Source organism: Rana temporaria, chromosome 10 (genome assembly GCF_905171775.1).
Source record: "Rana temporaria chromosome 10, aRanTem1.1, whole genome shotgun sequence".
Taxonomy (NCBI): domain Eukaryota; kingdom Metazoa; phylum Chordata; class Amphibia; order Anura; family Ranidae; genus Rana; species Rana temporaria.
Window position 1 is genome coordinate 103768775 of NC_053498.1, and position 19707 is coordinate 103788481.

Genomic DNA, 19707 nt, shown 5'->3' on the forward strand with positions numbered 1-19707 from the left:
AACCTTTAAAATTAGCACTTTTGATTTTTCATGTTCGTGTCCCATAAACTTTAACGGTGTTCAATTTTTTGCCTGTTCGCATTTTCTGCCGAGAACCGAACCTGGGGGTGTTCGGCTCATCCCTAATACAGATCAGAAGTTCTGACTTTGCATGCTGCATCCTCATTCTAGATCAGTACTTGGAAATTGCTGAAACCGGGGGAGTAGCAAGACTCGTAGCTAACATTTTTAATATCAGACCAGCTGTAGCAGACTAAATACTTCTGTCTGTATAGGTCTTTAATATTGCTTGGCGTTTGAGGCTTGACTAGAATTTGCCAAATTATTGACACGAGGCTTCATGCTATCAATATACAATGCATCCGGAAAGTGTTCGCAGCGCTCTACTTTTTCCAAATTTTGTTATGTTACAGCCTTATTCCAAAATGGATTAAATTCATAATTTTCCTCAAAATTCTACAAGCAATACCCCATAATGACAACGTGAAAGAAGTCTGTTTGAAATCTTTGCAAAATTTATTAAAAATAAAAACTGAAAAAAATGTACATAATTAATCACAGCCTTTGCTCAATACTTTGTTGAAGCACCTTTGGCACCAATTACAGCCTCAAGTCTTTTTGAGTATGATGCTACAAGCTTGACACACCTATTTTTGGGCAGTTTCCCCAATTCTTCTTTGCAGAACCTCTCAAGCTCCATCAAGTTGGATTGGGAGCGTCGGTGCACAGCATTTTTCAGATCTCTCCAGAGATGTTCAATCGGGTTCAAGTCTGGGCTCTGGCTGGGCCACTTAAGGACATTCACAGAGTTGTCCCGTAGCCACTCCTTTGTTATCTTGGCTGTGTGCTTAGGGTCATTGTCCTGTTGGAAGATGAACCCTCGCCTCTGTCTGAGGTCCAGAAGCGCTCTGGAGCAGGTTTTCATCAAGGATGTCACTTTACATTGCTTCATTCATCTTTCCCTCCATCCACATTGGTCTCCTAGTTCCTGCTGCTGAAAAAATCCCCACAGCATGATGCTGCAACCACTATGCTTCACTGTAGAGATGGTATTGGCTAGGTGATGAGCAGTGCCTGTTTCCTCCAAACATGAAGCTTGCTATTCAGGCCAAAGAGTTCAATCTTTGTTTCATCATAGTAATAGTAGGTGAGGTTGAAAAAAGACACAAGTCCATCAATTCCAACCTATGTGTGTGATTATATGTCAGTATTACCCCGTATATCCCTGTATGTTGTGGTTGTTCAGGTGCTTATCTAATAGTTTCTTGAAACCATTGATGCCCCCCCCCCCGCTGAGGCCACCGCCTGTGGAAGGCAATTCCACATCCTTGCTGCTCTTACAGTAAAGAACCCTCTACGTAGTTTAAGGTTAAACCTCTTTTCTTCTAATTTTAATGAGTGGACATGTGTCTTGTTAAACTCCCTTCCGTGAAAATGTTTTATCCCTATTGTGGGGTCTCCAGTATGGTATTTGTAAATTGAAATCAAGCGTCTTTTCTCCAGAGAGAATAAGTTCAGTGCTCACAACCTTTCCTCATAACTAATATCCTCCAGACCCTTTATTAGCTTTGTTGCCCTTATTTGTACTCTCCATTTCCAGTACATCCTTCCTGAGGATTGGTGCCCAAAACTGGAGAGCATACTCTAGGTGCGGCCGGACCAGAGTCTTGTAGAGCAGAAGAATTATCGTTTTAGCTCTGTAGTTAATCCCCTTTTTAATGCATGCCAATATTCTGTTTGCTTTGTTAGCAGCAGCTTGGCTTGTCATGCCATTGCTGAGACTATCATCTACTAGGACCCCCAGGTCCTTTTCCGTCCTAGATTCCCCCAGAGGTTCTGCCCCCAGTGTATAGATTGCATTCGTATATTTGCCACACAAATGCATTATTTTAAATTTTTCTACATTGAACCTCATTTGCCTCATGGTCCGAAAGTCCTTCAGGTGCCTTTTGGCAAACTCCAGGTGGGCTGTCATGTACCTTTTTTTACTGAGGAGCGTCTTCTGTCTGGCCACTCTACCATACAGGCCTGATTGGTGGAGTGCTGCAGAGATGGTTGTTCTTCTGGAAGGTTCTTCTCTCTCCACAAAGAAATGTTGGCGCTCTGTCGGAGTGATCATCGGGTTCTTGGTCACCTCCCTGACTAAGGCCCTTCTCCCAAGTACTATAATCACTCCCTTGCCACATCCGTAAGTATAACTAGGAACAGAGAAGGAAAAAGAGGACCATTTGGTTGGATTTTATAGGCAATTAGGACTACAATGTTTCTATAAAAAAAATCATATTTTATTTATAGGCAAAAAAGTTTAAAAGCGGCAAATATACATAGAACCGTGACCTCTAAAAATGTGTTAATTTATGTTGAAAATACAGCCAATAGGGGCCTAATACTTTGAATACGTGGTGAATAATGATGATTTCAGGTAAGAGCCCCTGTGTGTCACTGTGTTTTTCGCCGATCTGCTTCCTCAAGACACACAGAAGTAAATACGGGTCTCAATGTATGAACAAAAGAGATTGCATACATAAAAGTAATCTTTCATTGCATTATTGATATATACAGCATTCACTCTACAAATGAGTCACATGAAGCATAATATCCACGGTAACAGAATAATACATTCACCTTGTATGGATATGAATACACATAGAAATGGGTCTCCCTGGGTGCCCTTTTCCCCCTATTGCTCAGTTTGGCTGGGCAACCCACTCTAGGAAGAGTTCTGGTGATCCAAAACATAGTCAGGTTGAAAAAAGACACCATCAAAAGTCCATCTAGTTCAACCAATAAAAAATAAATAAATAAATCTTACATTTTCAGATGATGGAGGCCACTGTTCTAATTAGGACCTTCAATGCTGCAGTTATTTTTTGTACCCTTCCACAGATCTGTACAATCCTGTCTCGGAGGTCTACAGAAAATTCCTTGGACTTCATGTCTTGGTTTTTGCTCTAAAATGCGCTGTTAACTGTGGGACCTTATATAGATGGCTGTGTGCCTTTCCAAATCATGCCCAATCGACTGAATTTACCACAGGTGGACTACAATTAAGTTGTAGAAACATCTTGAGGATCATCAGTGAAAACAATTTTAAGTGTTATGGCAAAGGCTGCGAATACTTATGAACATGTGATTTTTTTTTTTTTTTTTATAAATTCGCAAAGATATCAAAAAAGTGAATACTTTCCCGATGCACTGTAAAAATGTGCTACCTCCTCTTGCAATGAGTTTTACACAAAAAAAAAGAAACTCTGGAATATTTATTAGTGGACGAACCAAGTACATTGTCTGCCTCCCCTGTCCTCTTTAGAGTATTATATTTAGTACTGAATTATTACATTTGGTCTTAAATGTAGCATTTCCCATATTCGGTCATCTAATACGGTCCTCTTTTTGCATTGCAGGCTTTAGTGTGGACTGGTGGGCTCTTGGGGTCCTAATGTTTGAGATGATGGCTGGTAGATCCCCATTTGATATAATAACAGACAATCCAGACCTGAACACTGAGGATTATCTTTTCCAAGGTTTGTATAGATCCCTTGACTGTTTGGCTGACATTATTGTGATGCACAACTAGCTTTTGGGGGTGGATGAGAACTCAGTAAGCAGGCTGAGACAAATGAGCTAAAAAATCTGTGTGGAAAGTAGATTTACCCTAGCTCTGCCGCTATATTCAAAGCCCAGGAGCTGGAGACCGGTGCTCTGGCTGGAGCATTCAACTCCTGTCAAATAAAGCCAGCAGCTTGGAGTGCTCTTTTAACATGAATCCTTTATCGGCTACATATATAAAGACGCAATGCTGTAGGTGTACCCACATTAAAAGTCTCCAGGCAAGAAAGACTGGCATCAGACTCACAGGAGACTTCAGAATCATTGTTATTCACAGCTCTTTTTAAGCACCCTTTCAAACAGGCTATCCAATCAGGTCCGCCTGATCTGATTCTGTCCTCCAAAAATAGACGAATAGTGGCCCTATTTTCTATCCGTCCCTTGGATCGGATATAAACGGACAGGCTTTTAGTTTCAATCCAATTTCCTCATAGAGGAGAACGGGACTGTGTCCATGTCCGCTCTCCGTAGCAGAGCAAACACGGATCTGCCTGCTCCGCAGGGATCAGTGATGTGATCCCACGCCATTCAAACAGATTTCAATACGTGGAGGCGCCTTTGCTTGGCTACTACAAGGGCTGCTGGTGTCTTAGCCACCACCCTGAAATTAATTCTGTATTACTTAGTGATCTGAAACCCAAAAGCAAACATTCATCGCATTGCAGCTTACCAATTAGATTTGGTGGCTGCATTGGTTTTCTTTTGTCTTTCTTTCCTTTATTTTCATCTAGTGATCCAGCCAATAAGCCTGTTATTTTTTTAACAGAACAAACTCTCCTGCAAATGTAGCAGTTAGTGTTGCGACAAACTATTTAACACTATCGGGAGTGCTTACAATGATCAGCTTTTATTTATCCATTTAAAACCCTTATACCGAAATAAAAGAACTGTTTCTGTAACTGTTGATAAAGTGTTAGCTGGAGTTTTGCTTCAATTTGTTAATGTATCTAAATCTGCTAGTACATCTAACACGCCCCTTCCCACCAGACTTACAATGCTGCTGTCTGCTGTGCCCTTGTGCTCCTTTTTTCAGAGTGGGGGGCACTCTAATATAGGTGTTGGGTTTATGGGCCAGATCATGAGGTAATACAGGGACGAGGTAAGGGAACAAAAAAGACTAAAAAAATTAAAAATTATGCAACCACCACGTCTAAGGACTGGAAAGATGCAAGATATTACATTTTTGGTTTAACCCAACTTCCTGCTGCTTAAAAAAAATCTCTGCTAAAAATTGACAGGACAGCTGAGGTTTGTAGTTTTGCAAAAAGACTGTAATAGGCTTACAGAGTAATTGTTTGAAGAAGCAGTAACCATTATGTGTTAATATAAAATAGTTTTAATATTATTACAACAACTCTTTCAGAACTTACTGTTGAGGTGAATAAAAGGGTTGGAAGGCCTAGAATTTGTACCTGAGATCCAGTGGTGGCTGGTGCTATTTGTGGGGGTCGGCATCAGCCCCCCGGTCAGTCAGTCGGATCACTCGTGCCCCACAACCCCCTGTGGGTCGGTTGGTCACCAGGCCTGCACTTACCTTATCTAGGTTGCAGGCAGTGCTTCCTACGGGCAGCAGCTTCACCCTGCATCTCCTCCTCCTTGGCTTCATGGCGGCTTCCCCTGTGTCTCCTCAGCGGCCAATAGGATCGCTTCTCCTCTCTGACCTGCTTCCTGATTGGCCAGGAGGAGAATCAGGAAGACCATAGTAAATATTAATTCGCTATGGCACACAACTGAGTGGGTTTGGTGTGCAGTGCGTTGCACCCCGAGCCCATCCTTTTTTGAAGCGAATTTGAACCCAAGGCTCTAATCGGGTGCTTCTAGGGAAAAAAAGCAAATTGTAGATTAGGGGCCGGGCGCATGGATTAAGGGCCGCCACTGCTGAGATCTTATTCATCTTTAAAGTTCAGCTGATTCTGAAAGACTGGTAAACTACTGATAACAAAGTAGGTTGCTGGAAAATTTGGCTTGAGAGTTATTTCCTGCACTGCTGCCCCCTTCTTAACCTAACAATTTATATATATATATATATATATATATATATATGGGTAAAAGGTGGAGTTGCGCTTAAAAAACAGCAAACTGTGTCTTGTGCAGATCACCAGTAAAAAACAACAAAAAAAGTCCAATAAACAATCTAGAAGATTTCTTCAGATATGCAAAAAATGTAAAAAAAGTTGATAGAAACAGTTCATTGTGAAAACAGCTGTTGAAAACGTGTTCAAGCAAAGAAGTGTAAAGAAACCAGAATTAATCCAGGATGCCTGGTATTGCTGACCCTTACCGGAGTTAATGATCCACAGGATCAAAACGAGCGGATAGCCATACACCTGGGCTAAACAGGGGAACGAATCCACAGCCAGACACAGACACCCGATGATCCAGCAATGGTGAGCAACCAAAAAAGGAACAAAACTCCAATAGTGTGATATTGTACAATAAAATAAAGTAAAATAAAACCCCCAAGTGACTGGCAAACGGACAGTGTGACAAAAACCTCCACCTCAGAACACACTGGTCCTTACCAGATTTAAGTGAATAAGAGCAGTGAAATCCTGGAAGATGGTTATGCAGCTGTAGTAGGGAGAACTCACATCCAGCAATCCTTAAAGAGGCACTCAGGGCAATGGTCCCACCATCAGAGAAAGAAAGGGGCCACAATGGTGTAATATCGTTTGGCAAATTTAATAAAATAAAAATAGCTCACTTACAGGTAGGTAGACAAAAATCAGCAGACAAACAAAGTTCCGACCGGTACGGAACTGTTCCTCACAAGCGGTGACGTCAAGCGCGCCTCCTTCCAACGTTTCATCCAATAGGACTTGATCAAGTCCTATTGGATGAAACGTTGGGAGGAGGCGCGCTTGACGTCACCGCTTGTGAGGAACAGTTCCGTACCGGTCGGAACTTTGTTTGTCTGCTGATTTTTGTCTACCTACCTGTAAGTGAGCTATTTTTATTTTATTAAATTTGCCAAACGATATTACACCATTGTGGCCCCTTTCTTTCTCTGATGGTGGGACCATTGCCCTGAGTGCCTCTTTAAGGATTGCTGGATGTGAGTTCTCCCTACTACAGCTGCATAACCATCTTCCAGGATTTCACTGCTCTTATTCACTTAAATCTGGTAAGGACCAGTGTGTTCTGAGGTGGAGGTTTTTGTCACACTGTCCGTTTGCCAGTCACTTGGGGGTTTTATTTTACTTTATTTTATTGTACAATATCACACTATTGGAGTTTTGTTCCTTTTTTGGTTGCTCACCATTGCTGGATCATCGGGTGTCTGTGTCTGGCTGTGGATTCGTTCCCCTGTTTAGCCCAGGTGTATGGCTATCCGCTCGTTTTGATCCTGTGGATCATTAACTCCGGTAAGGGTCAGCAATACCAGGCATCCTGGATTAATTCTGGTTTCTTTACACTTCTTTGCTTGAACACGTTTTCAACAGCTGTTTTCACAATGAACTGTTTCTATCAACTTTTTTTACATTTTTTGCATATCTGAAGAAATCTTCTAGATTGTTTATTGGACTTTTTTTGTTGTTTTTTACTGGTGATCTGCACAAGACACAGTTTGCTGTTTTTTAAGCGCAACTCCACCTTTTACCCATATCATTATTTTGTTTGTATAAACATTTTGAGTTTGCAGCTACCACCTACTTTATTAGACAAGCGCACTTTTTTTTTTTTTTTCCCCTTTTACTATATATATATATATATATATATATATATATATATATACACACACACACACAGCCCCGGTCCTTTGCAGTGTACTGGCTATACTGTAATCTCTAATGTTACAATTTTTTGACTTAGACTTATATCAAAATTTTGCTATGGGGCTCCATGATCTGCAGTTGCACCTCAGCCTCCAGCTATCTGAAAGTGTGCCATGGGTTCCCAGGCCAAAGCATACAGTATATAACAAAATCCTGCTTACTTAAGATTTTTTACTAGCTGGATCTGTCAGTGTTGGGTGTAACTGTGAAATGTATTGATTTATACCACTGCACTTCCTTATCTGCTTATTAATCTGTCATGGTGGCAGCAAATCACACACTACACACCAAGTAGGACACTGACTGCTTTTTTTAACTAGTCCTTTGTCATCTTGGCATCATTATTTTGTTACATTTGGTTACTCTTTAGGCTGCAGCCACACTTTTGTTTTTCAAGTGATGCACCTAGGAGGATGTTATTTTAAACACGTCGCACTAAAATTCAAAGGTGTGAATGTAGCCCCTGAGGTATACTGTTCTCAGGATTAGAACTTATCTAGCTTTTTTTATCTTGTTTTTATTTGCATGTAACCAGTTATCTTAGAGAAGCCAATTCGGATCCCAAGGTTCCTGTCTGTTAAAGCCTCCCATGTATTAAAAGGGTTTTTAAACAAGGTGAGTTGATCTTTGTTTTTTAAGAGTATCTGGCTCTTACAATAAAACTAGTCCTTTTACATAAATAGGGCAAATCTGGTATCCCAGACTTATTGAAAACAGTAAAGTCTCTAGGTGTCTCTTCCTTTTAAGTCAGCAGTCACCCCGCAAAGGTATGACTGGCATAGTCTAACATACAGTAATGGTAGCCACATGATAACAAGTTGCACGCAGCATTCTACCCAAGTCATGCTTAATATTTGAGAAGAATGGGCTTTGTATTTGTTTAAATAACTGGTCCATGGGAAAAAAAATATTTTGTAGAATTTACAAGGTCCTGCTTTTCCTAGGTATTTTCAACTCATTTGCAGGATAATTAAGAGTCATGATTTGATCTGTGGATGCTTGCCATAATCTGTCCTTATTTTGCACACAGCATGGTACAGTATGTAACCGTGACAGTGCACAATGAGTGGGCAACCCCCTGCTGGCTGCTGTATGTCAAAGCTGTATAAATTCTCCAATACTTAATTATCCCCATCTGTACATAATAATTTGTACTCTTGAATATGTTGTCAGGCTAATGGTTAAATGTGTTATGTTTGGCAAATTTAACAATTGCCGATAGATTGTGTAAGCCTTTATTAGAACAGAATTTACCAAAATTATGACAGTTGCCTATCACAAAATAAATCTATATATATATATATATATGGAAAAAAGTATTTGATCCCCTGCTGATTTTGTACATTTGCCCACTGAAAAAGAAATGATCAGCCTATTTTAACAGTGAGAGACAGAATAACAACAAAAATATCCAGAAAAACACATTTTAAATAAGTTCTAAATTGATTTGCTTTTTAATGCGTGAAATAATTATTGTTTTCAGGCTGATGTTTCGTAACTCAAACCTTAAGCTCCCTCCACATATTTTCTATGGGATTGAGGTCTGGAGACTGGCTAGGCCACTCCAGGACCTTAATGTGCTTCTTCTTGAGCCACTGCTTTGTTGAACCGACTGTGTGTTTTTGGTCATGGTCACCCATCCACAACCCATTTGCAATGCCCTGCCTGAGGGGATGGAGTTTCTCACCCAAGATTTGACGGTACATGGCCCCGTCCATTGTCACTTTGATGCAGTGAAGTTGTCCTGACCCCTTAGCATAAAAACACCCCTTGGGGTCATAGGCAGCACTTTCACCCAGTTCTCCTCTACATCATTCAGATGTTCATTAGAAAACTTCACACAGGTCTGTACATGTGCGTTCTTGAGCAGGGGGACCTTGCTGGCACTGTAGCATTTTGGTCCTATACAGGGTAGTGTGTAACCAATTGTTTTCTTGGTGACTATGGTGCCAGCTGCCTTGAGATTGATAAGATTCTCCCATGTAGTTCTGGGCTGATTCCTCGCCATTCTCATGATCATTAAAACTCCATGAGGTGAGATCTTGCATTGAGCCCCAGACTGAGGGAGATTGACAGTTAATTTGTTTCTTTCATTTGTGATTAATCACACCAACTGTTATCACTCTCTCACCAAGCTGCTTGACAATGGTCTTGTAGCCCATTCCAACCCTGTGTAGGTCTACAATCTTGTCCCTGACAACCCTGGACAGCTCTTTGGTCTTGGCCATGGTGGAGAGATTGGAATCTGATGTATTGCTACTGTGTACAGGTGCCATTTATACAGGTAACAAGCTGAGATTAGGAGCAGTCCCTTTAAGAGAGTGCTTCTAATCTGGGACCTGGGAGCCAGAAATCTTTCTGATTGATGGGGGATATTTTTGTTGTTCTGTCTCGCACTGTTAAAATCTACCATTAACATTATAGATTGATCATTTCTTTGTCAGTGGGCAACCATACAAAATCAGCAGGGACTCAAATACTTTTTTTCCCACACTGTATTCAGGTGCATATCAAAAAATTAGAATATCATCCAAAAGTAAATTTATTTCAGTAATTCAATTAGAGCAGAGGTCTGCGCACCACTGCAAAAGAATAAAAACCAACAGCTACACATACTGCTGCTGCTGACTTTTAATAGGACACTTACCCATCCTGGTGTCCAGCGATGTCGGCACTGCAGCTGATGTTTCCTATCAGCTGTCGAGTGCTGCCGCCGCCATGGCCAGTAGGGGAACCCGGTAGCGAAGCATTACGGCTAAACGCTGGGTCCCTACTGCGCATGTGTGAGGAACCCGCTGCGCTTTCTTACTGGCCTGGCAGCAGGGGAAGGAGGAGGGAGCCTAGTGGTGACGTCAACAGCCACGGCAGAGTCTTCAGTATGTGGGGGTAGGATACCTGTCAAAGAAAGGTGCCAAATGTGGCACCGAAGGGGGAAAGGAGACAAATGAGCGGATGTTCCACTTTTGAGTGGAACTCCACTTTAAAAAAGTAAAACTCATATTTTATATAGATTCATTAAACAAAGAGTGATATATTTCAAGCATTTCTTTCTTTTAAGTTTTGATGATTGTGGCTTACAGCTAGTGAAAACCCTAAATTCTGTATCTCAGAAAACTTAAATATTGTGAAAAAGTTCAGAATTGTAGACTCGTGGAGTCGCACCCTAATCAGCTAATTAACTCAAAACCTGTAAAGGTTTTTGGAGCCTTTAAATGGTCTCAGTCTGGTTCAGAAGGTTACACAATCATTGGGAAAGACTGGTGACTTGACAGTTGTCCAGAAGACAGTCATTGACACCCTCTACAGGTAGTGTAAGTCACAAAAGGTAATTGCGAAAGAAGCTGGCTGTTCAGAGAGCTGTATCTAAGCATATTAATGGTAAGTTGAGTGGAAGGAAAAAATGTGGTAGAAAAGGTGCACAAGCAACAAGGATAACCGCAGCCTTGAGAGGATTGTGAAGCAAAGGCCACTCAAGAATTGGGGGGGGGGGGGGGGATTCACAAGGAGTGGACGACTGCTGATGTCAGTGATCCAAGAGCCACCACACACAGACATATCCAGGACGGGCTACAACTGTTGCATTCCTTGTGTCAAGCCACTCCTGAACCAGAGACCACATCAGAAGCGTCTTACCTGGGCTAAGGATAAAAGGGACTAGACTGTTGCTCAGTGGCCCAAAGTCCTCTTTTTGGATGAAAGTAAATTTTGCATTTTACTTGGAAATCAAGGTCCAAGAGTCTAAAGGAAAAGTGGAGAGGCACAGAATTCAAGTTGCATGAGGTCCAGTGTGAAGTTTCCACAGTCAGTGATGATTTGGGGAGGTCTGCTAGTGTTGGTCCACTGTGTTTTATCAAGTCCAAAGTGAGAGCAGCCCTCTACCAGGTAATTCTATAGCACTGTATGCTTCCCTCTGCTGAAAAGCTTTATAGAGATGCAGATGCAGGACTTGGCACCTGCCCACACTGCCAAAATGTCCAATATTATTATTTCAGGTACTTGTATAGCGCTGTCAATTTACGCAGCACTTTACATATATATTATACATTTACATCAGTCCCTACCCTCAAGGAGCTTACAATCTAAGGTCCCTAACTCACATTCATTCATACATACACAAACTAGGGCCAATTTAGACCAGATCTAATTAACCTACCAACATGTCTTTGGAGTGTGGAAGTAAACAGGATTACCCGGAGGAAACCCCCGCACAGGGAGAACATGCAAACTCCTCCAAGCGAGTGGTGTCGTGGTTGGGATTCTAACCAGTGAACCTTTTCTACTGGTAGGCAAAAGTGCTAACCACTACACCACTGTGTGCCGCCCAATATCTTGTTTAATGTTCACAGTATCACTGCTTGATTGGCCAGCAAACTCATCTGACCTAAACCCCATAATCTTTGGGGTATTGTCAAGAGGAAGTTGAGAGATGCCAGACCCAACAATGCAGATGAGCTGAAGGCCGCAACCTGGACTTCCATATTTCCAGTGTAAATCAGCAGTGCCACAGGCTGATCGCCTCCATGCCACGTTGCTTTGATGCAGTAATTCATGCAAAAGGAGCACCAACCAAGTATTGAGTGGATAATTTACTGTACATGGACATACTTTTCAGTAAGCCAACATTTCTGTATTAAAAATACTTTTTTTTTATTGGTCTTATATAATAATCACATTTTCTGGGATACTGAAATTTGGGTTTGGATTAGCTGTACGTACGCCACAATCATCAACATTTTTAAAATAAATATATCACTGTGTGTTTAACCACTTCATCCCCAGACCATATTGCTGCTCAATGACCGGGCCCCTTTTTGCGATTCGGCACTGCGTTGTTTGACAATTGCGCGGTCGTGCGATGTGGCCCCCAAACAAAATTGGCGTCCTTTTTTTCCCACAAATAGAGCTTTCTTTTGGTGGTATTTGATCACCTCTGCGGTGTTTTTTTTTTGCGCTATAAACAAAAATAGAGCTACAATTTTGAAAGAAATGCAATATTTTTTACTTTTTGCTGTAATAAATATCCCCAACATTTTTTTTTCCTCAGTTTAGGCCGATACGTATTCTTCGACATATTTTTTTGTAAAAAAAAAAATCGCAATAAGCGTTTATTGGTTGGTTTGCGCTAAAGTTGTAACGTCTACAAAATAGGGCATAGTTTTATGGCATTTTTAATAATATTTTTTTTTACTAGTAATGGCGGTGATCAGCGTTTTTTTTTTTTTTACCGGTACTGCGACATTATGGCGGACACTTCGGACACATTTTTGGGACCATTGTCATTTTTATAGCGATCAGTGCTATAAAAATGCATTGATTACTATAAAAATACCACTGGCAGGGAAGGGGTTAAGTATGTTCCCTGGGTGTGTTCTAACTGAAGGGGGGGTGGGCTGACTGAGGGAAATGTCTGATCGCTGTTCATACATTGTATGAACAGACGGTCAGGCATTTCTCCCCTGACAGGACCGGGAGATGTGTGTTTACACAGACAGCTCCCGCGGTCCTCGCTCTGTAACAAGTGATCACAGTCACTGATTTACTGAAATAAATAAACTTTTGAATGTTCAAAGTTTTCGAGATGCATCTGTGTGTGTGTATACATTCATTTCTTCATATCTTCATTGTACAGTCCAGGGCAGAGGCAGATTTTTTTATACACCATGGGTGTGTACCTTCAGGTGATTGGACACTAGCCCCCTGGACATTCTCCTGTAACCCTACTCCACTCCACTCCACGGGTTCTCGCTGTTATTCTAGTGTCTGAAGGTAATGTGCCTCTTCTCCTTAATAGAGAAAATTATACCTAACTTAACTAGTTTATTATTTGTCTTCAATATTTTAGCTTTTGGTTCTTCAATTAAACCCTCACTCTATTCTAATGCCAGCATAGAAGCAGTGTATCTGAATTGGTGCAATATCTGTAAAACTTTAGGAGACGTACTCAGACCTGACACAGTGAGGATGGCCTGTGATGTTGCTTTAGGCACTGGTTTCTGTGTGCACAGTCACCTTGGCACTTTGTGAAATGCATGGAGTTAGCTGCAGGGTGCTGTACAGGTCCAGGGCTGTGCTTCATCATTATGGTCCCTGATAAACCCTGCAGAGGAGGTATGCCCACCATGATGGATAAAGCCTGGACTTTATATACAGTCCACCAGCTAGGTAAGGTAAAATAGGGTCACCGTATATCTTACTGTAAAAACTAGGCTATGTTTGGAATGTTTTCACTTGACAATGCAAACTCTTCAAACTTGGTGGAAAAATTCACATCCTTATACTCGACTGCTTCCTCCTGCCCTTTTGCCATGAGCATTTTGTTACACAACGGCCTACACCTGGGTTACTGCATCGAAAAAAGCGTTCAAAGAAGTCGGCTATTCTGTAGTTGGTTCTGCAATCTCTGTCCTAAACAAAGATTCTGCAGATAGAAAGTTTGAGAAGCTCCTAAAAGCTCTCTTTAATCTTGGAGGCCAAGCTGTGCAACAAACTCTTGCTTATAACTAAAAGATTAGATAGGTGAAACTGCAAAGATGCCTCACACCTATACATTGCCAAGGAAGACATCTGTTCGGCGAGGCACTTATTAAATATTAGAGATCACAGGTGGGTAAGGTTTTATTCTCACATTGGAGGGCCCCAAAATCCACCTTCTTTTAGAGTCCCTAGCTCCTCAAAACGTAGAGCACCTGTCTGCTCTAATCAGGCAAAACGTTCAAAAAGTTCACCTCTTTTACTTTTGCCACAAGGCTTGGCCCACCAAGGCCCACAAAGCCTTCCCCAAAGCCCTCTTCACAATGTTGGACACACACTCCCTCCTAAGTGTAGGAGAACCCTGTTACAGTGCCTTTTTTTGGGTCACAGATATCCCAGACCTGTGGGTTCAATCAGTGGTTTCAAATAAGTACAAAATGGCTTAAAACACTAACACCCCAATGCTCTCTTCATTTTGATCAACCAATAACTGCCCAAGGGGAATGGACCCTTCATCCAGTTATCTTCAATCTGATATGCCAAAAATTGGGAATTACATATATGGACATCCTAGTCTCCAAATTCAACAACAAACTACCTCACTATATTGCCAGAACCAGGAATCCTCTAGCTCTAGCCTCAGTTCAATCAAATTTATGCCTCCTCCAGTGTGAATTTTGCCTTACTTGTTCAGGAAAATGGAGCAATAAAAGACAATGTTAATTCTATTTACACCATACTGGCCCAGAAGGACCTGGTACACAGACACACTCAGACTTCTAGAAACCCCCCCCCCCCTGTTTTCTTCCCATCAAGCCCGATCTGCCATCTGAAGGCTTTTTTCCATCCTGCTTTTCAGTCTTTGGCTGTAATGGCATGGCTATTGAAACCTAGGTGTTAAGATAATAGGATTTTTTTGTACTCACTGTAAAATCCTTTTCTCTGTCGTCCATGGATGGACACAGCTCCCTAAATCTTGACAAGTGGGTTATGTTCCTGTTCTTAGGAGAGCACTAGGCAGAAACATGTTAGATAATTACATACATGTTACTTTAACAGAGTTGAACAGCCCTGCCCAGGGGGCGGTCCCTCCGGACATAACCCTACTCCCTGCAGTATGCAGCCTCAGTTCGTAACAAGCAGTACAAACCTAAAAAGGAGGGGTGGGTGCTGTGTCCATCCATGGACTACAGAGAAAAGGATTTTATGGTGAGTACAAAAAATCCTATTTTCTCTTTTCGTCCAAGGACGGACACAGCTCCTTAAATCTTGACAAGTGGGACGTCCCCAAGCAGTGTCAAAAACGAGGGGTGGGAACAGTATCAGTAAAACCAATTTAACTTTACCCCAAACAAGCAGAGCTCCTCAACAGAGGAGTTGCAACTTTAACTAGCGTCCTGCAAAACCTTGCGGCCCGAAAGAAACATCAGAAGATGCACTCACATCCACCTTGTAAAACGTGGAAAAAAAATGTGAACAGACGACCAAGTCGTCGCCTTGCACACCTGTGAGACAGATGCAAGGTGTCGGAAAACCCAGGAAGCACCATTTGCCCTGCTCGAAAATGCCGTGACCAGAAAAGGGGGCGCCTGCCCCCTAAGAGCATCGGCCTGAATGACGGTCTGCCTGATCCACCGGGAAATGGTGGCTGATGAGACCACCAGGCCCTTTTGTGGACCAGACACCGACACAAGTTGCGTCAGATCTCCGAAACGGAGCCGTAACAGACAGGTACACCCGCAAAGAGCGTACCACGTCCAAAGTATGTAGCGCAACCTCTCTAGGATGCACCAGCTAAGGACATAAGGGTGGAAGAACAATGTCCTCATCCAGGTGAAAGGCCAAAACCACCCTCGGAAGAAATTAAGGTTGCGGGCGCAACACCGCTATATCCTTATGGAGGATCCAGTATGGCGACTTGCAAGACAAGGCCGCCAACTCGGAAAGCCTTCCGACAGAAGTAATGGCCACCAAACAAAGGCTACCTACTGAGATATTTCCAAGAGAGGAATCTCTCTGATGTTTTCAAAAGGAATGTTCCTAAAGAACCAAGAGAACCAGAGTCAAAACTCATGGGGGAAGAGGTGGGGTCAAGAGGGGGAAGTATATGACGAACCCCCTGCACAAAATGTACCCACCCGAGAAAAGGCCACTGAAAAAAGCACAGCCAAGGCTGAAAACTGCCCCCTAATGGTGCTTAAGACAGTCTACAGATCCACTCCAAGCTGGAAAAACAGCAGGACCCTGGACACCGAGTACGTCCGTGGACGTCACCCCATCTTTTCGTACAAAAGATGTAGGCCTTCCAGGTACGATGGTAGATCTTTCTGGAAGAAGACTACCGTGCCCTCAGCATGGTTGAGATGACTGAGTACCAAGGACGCCAAGGCCAATCTGGAGCGATTAGGATCATCGGGATTCTCTCGGCCTCCACTCTGTGGAGCAGCCGAAGAAGCAACTACAATGGAGGAAAGGCAAAAAAGTAGCCGATACTGCCCCACAGGGCCACCAACGCGTCTGACGTGTCTTAACAGGAATACCAGACCTGGCCACGAACTTCGACACCATGCGGTTGAGACGAGTGGCCAGGAGATCCATGCCTTGTGAGCCTCACCTCCTGCAAGGGAGTTGAAACATCCCCGAGTGCAAAGACCAGTCGCCCTGGTCCAGCATCTGGCGACTCAGGTAGTCCGCCTGCCAGTTTACCAGATGGTAGACCTAACCAACGGCCGCGGCGTTGTCCGGCTGAATCCAGTTCGGATGACCCTGCAACCTCCTTGAGGAGAGGCATAGCCAGATCGCACGCAATTCTAGGACATCGATCGGTAGACAGGATTTAGCAAGAGTCCAGCGACCCTGGGCCGACTGGACCCCCCCAGACGCCCCCTCAACTCGTGAGGCTGGCGTCTGTTGTAATCACCGTCCCCTGGAAGGGAAGAAACGACTTCCCAAACCGAAGAGTCTGGGATCTCAGCCACCAATTCAGAGAGACTGACTAGGTGGCTTGCCTTAATCTGATGATCCAGAGACGAGATTTGTACCGCTTGGACAGTATCTCCTTCTGCAAAACACAAGTGTGGAACTGGGCAGACGGTACCGCCTCGAAGGAGGCTACCTACAGGCCCAGGACTCGCATGCAAAAACAGAGAGATGACCGATTGCGTGATGCCAACACCTTCACTGCAGACTGAAGAGTCTGCAATTTCTCCAGGGGAAGAAAGACCTTCGCCACCGAGGAGTCCAGGATCAACCCTAGGTACTCCAAATGTTGAGTCGGAACCAGGACCGACTTCTAAATGTTTAACACCCACCTGAATTCTTGGAGGGTCTGACTGGCTAACCTCCTCTAATTCTGAGCCAGAAGCTGCTCTCAGAATAAAGTCTTCTTAAGTAGCCCACGATGGCAAAGCCTCGCTGTCCAAGCAAAGCTGGCGCTAAATAGAATCCCTGAAACCTCTCATCCTGCAGGACAGGTAAAATTACCCTGCAACTTAGCAAGTCCCACACTGCCCCAGCAGGGCAGACCGACGAGTCGGAAGGAGAGGGAGACTCGAGGGAAAGAATCTGTTCAGTGAATAGGAGCAACCTATCTAATACTCAGACAACCTCGCAGACCCACTGGTCGGAGAGCAGGAAGGTTCACCGAGCTGTGAACCTGCAAAGCACCCCCTCCCCGCATGAGACGGGCAGGGGAAGGCTACATACATTAGCAGGTTTGGGTGCCGGCGTGTTTGGCCTACGCACCCAGGGACGATCCCGTCCCCCAGCTGAGCTTTTGTCGGCCTTGGAGGGTTTACCCATGGGCCCTGACTGATGAAAAATACTGCTTCTGAGCAGTGAATGAAGGGCCCGGAACACGGCGCGGTTCCTTCCCCCTAGCGGACTGAGGGAGGAGAGTGCTCTTACCCCCAGTGACATTTGTGATGTCATCCAACGAGGTACCAAAACCTCCTACCCCTGAGGGGTAAATCAGCCAGGGCTTTTTGGATGCTTAGTCAGCAGACCAGCATTTCCGCCAAATCAGGTGGCGCAAAACCACCACCGAAACAGAGGCTCTGAATATCGAGGATGCTGCATCCCGTGTAGCATCACAGACATATACAAGGCCCTGGACCAACTGGTCGGCCAGTCTAACAAATCAGGGAGGGAGCTGGTGCTCCTCCACAGTCTGGTGCAAAACCTTGCCCATTAAGCGAGTGTCTGAGACACCAAGGTTCTGGCCACAACAGGCCGTGATGCAGACCCCAGCATGGTAAACATGGAGCGGGTCAGCACCTTGGACCTCCTATCAGAATGGTCCTTGAAGACAGGGGTCCCTATTATAGGGAGAGTGGTCACCCCTTTTTAACCGGGCACCAGAGGCCGCTACCTGAGGAGAAGCGTGTATATATATATATATATTTTTTTTTTAAACTCTCCTCAAAGTGGTACCAAACCACCAGGCGCTGAGGAACTACAAGGACTTCTGCAGCCTTTCCCATTCCTTATCAATGAACTTGTCAAAAGAAAAATATATAAGGAAAACCTTTACAGAGTGGCCTGGATTGCGTGCACAAAAAAGACCACTTACACAGACCACACAGAACCAAGGACGTGACAGCCAGGTCCCTGTCTGAGGCAGAGCAGTCCCCAGGGGATGGTGGGGGGAGGGGGCACATTTCAACCCCCCTAACACCCGCACGCCGCTCTAACAAAGTGTCCATTAACTGCAGGAACCCCAGCTTCCACCTTTGGCATGCCTTTGGGAGGAAGACCAGACACTGACTCCGTTAAAAAACAGCTCTCAGGGATACATTTCAGACATGAACAAATCCCACCATCCTTGCTGTGCTGACCGGGGTTACCCAGGGGACTCGCCAATCACCAGCGGAGACTGTTCAGCGCCGCTGCCTACCCTCAGAACACAGCGTGTGTGTGTGTGTAAAGAAATGCTGTGAGGTAAATAAAGAAAACATGAAGAGATCTGTGCTGCGCGCTGTATAAGCCCAGCACTAGAGGCCAAAACCCCTCCAAAATGGCAGCCGGACGCCTCAGATGGAGCAGGGAACGGCCACAGTGAAATGGCCGACTGCAATAGCAAACTGCGCCATAGCGCGACCGCAACAAAATGGCCGCTAATAGAGATTTACAATGGTAGCAGCAGGCTGCAAAAACATGGCGCCGGCACCGCAAAAATGGCGAAAAAACTGCAGAAATGAACAGCAGAGGGAAAAAATTACAGAGAGCAGGGAAGGGAGGACAGGAGAACCCCAGGGATGCCCAGCCGTACCAACCCGCCAAAGCGCGAAGGACTGTACTTGCCCGTCTATGCGAGGACCCACTGACGCATTCCTGACAGACCTACACCGCGTAGGAGTAGCTGTCGGCCCGGTCCACTGTGAGTGAGACAACAAAACAGCCCAGTCATATGTGGACCCTGGAGCCAAAGCTCATCGGCCACCCCAGGAGCCATGGGGTATGTCGTGGCAGACCCAGCCTCTTTGCAAAGGTGTGCTCACGCTCGCTGGCCGGACTGAGGGGACTACAAGGATCTATAATATCCAGCCTGTCTCTCAGCCGACAGTTGATGGAAGATTCTTCAGAAGAAAAAAAAATAAAAATAAAATATCTCCTCAGGGCGCTGGGCCCAAAGGGAGCCATATGTCCTTCTCCTTTGCTAGGCAGAGGCTTCATACTGCAGGGAGAAGGGTTATGTCCGGAGGGACCGCCCCCTGAGCAGTGCTGTTCAACTCTGTTAAAGTAACATGTATTTTATTATCGAACATGTTTCTGCCTAGTCCTTTCCTGTGAACAGAAATATAACTCACTTGTCAAGATTTAAGGAACTGTGTCTGTCCATGGACGATAAGAG

General features: G+C 44.1%; 1 protein-coding gene across 3 annotated transcripts in view; it reads left to right on the forward strand.

Moving 5' to 3' along the window:
- The window catches only part of PRKCZ (protein kinase C zeta), a 390682-nt gene that overhangs the window by 299275 nt on the left and 71700 nt on the right, over window positions 1-19707 (forward strand). For all 3 annotated transcript variants that reach the window (XM_040325896.1, XM_040325898.1, XM_040325897.1), the window contains 2 exons: window positions 3405-3524; window positions 7921-8000. In XM_040325896.1, coding sequence (XP_040181830.1) covers window positions 3405-3524; window positions 7921-8000 — 200 coding nt within the window. The remainder of the gene's footprint in view (window positions 1-3404; window positions 3525-7920; window positions 8001-19707) is intronic.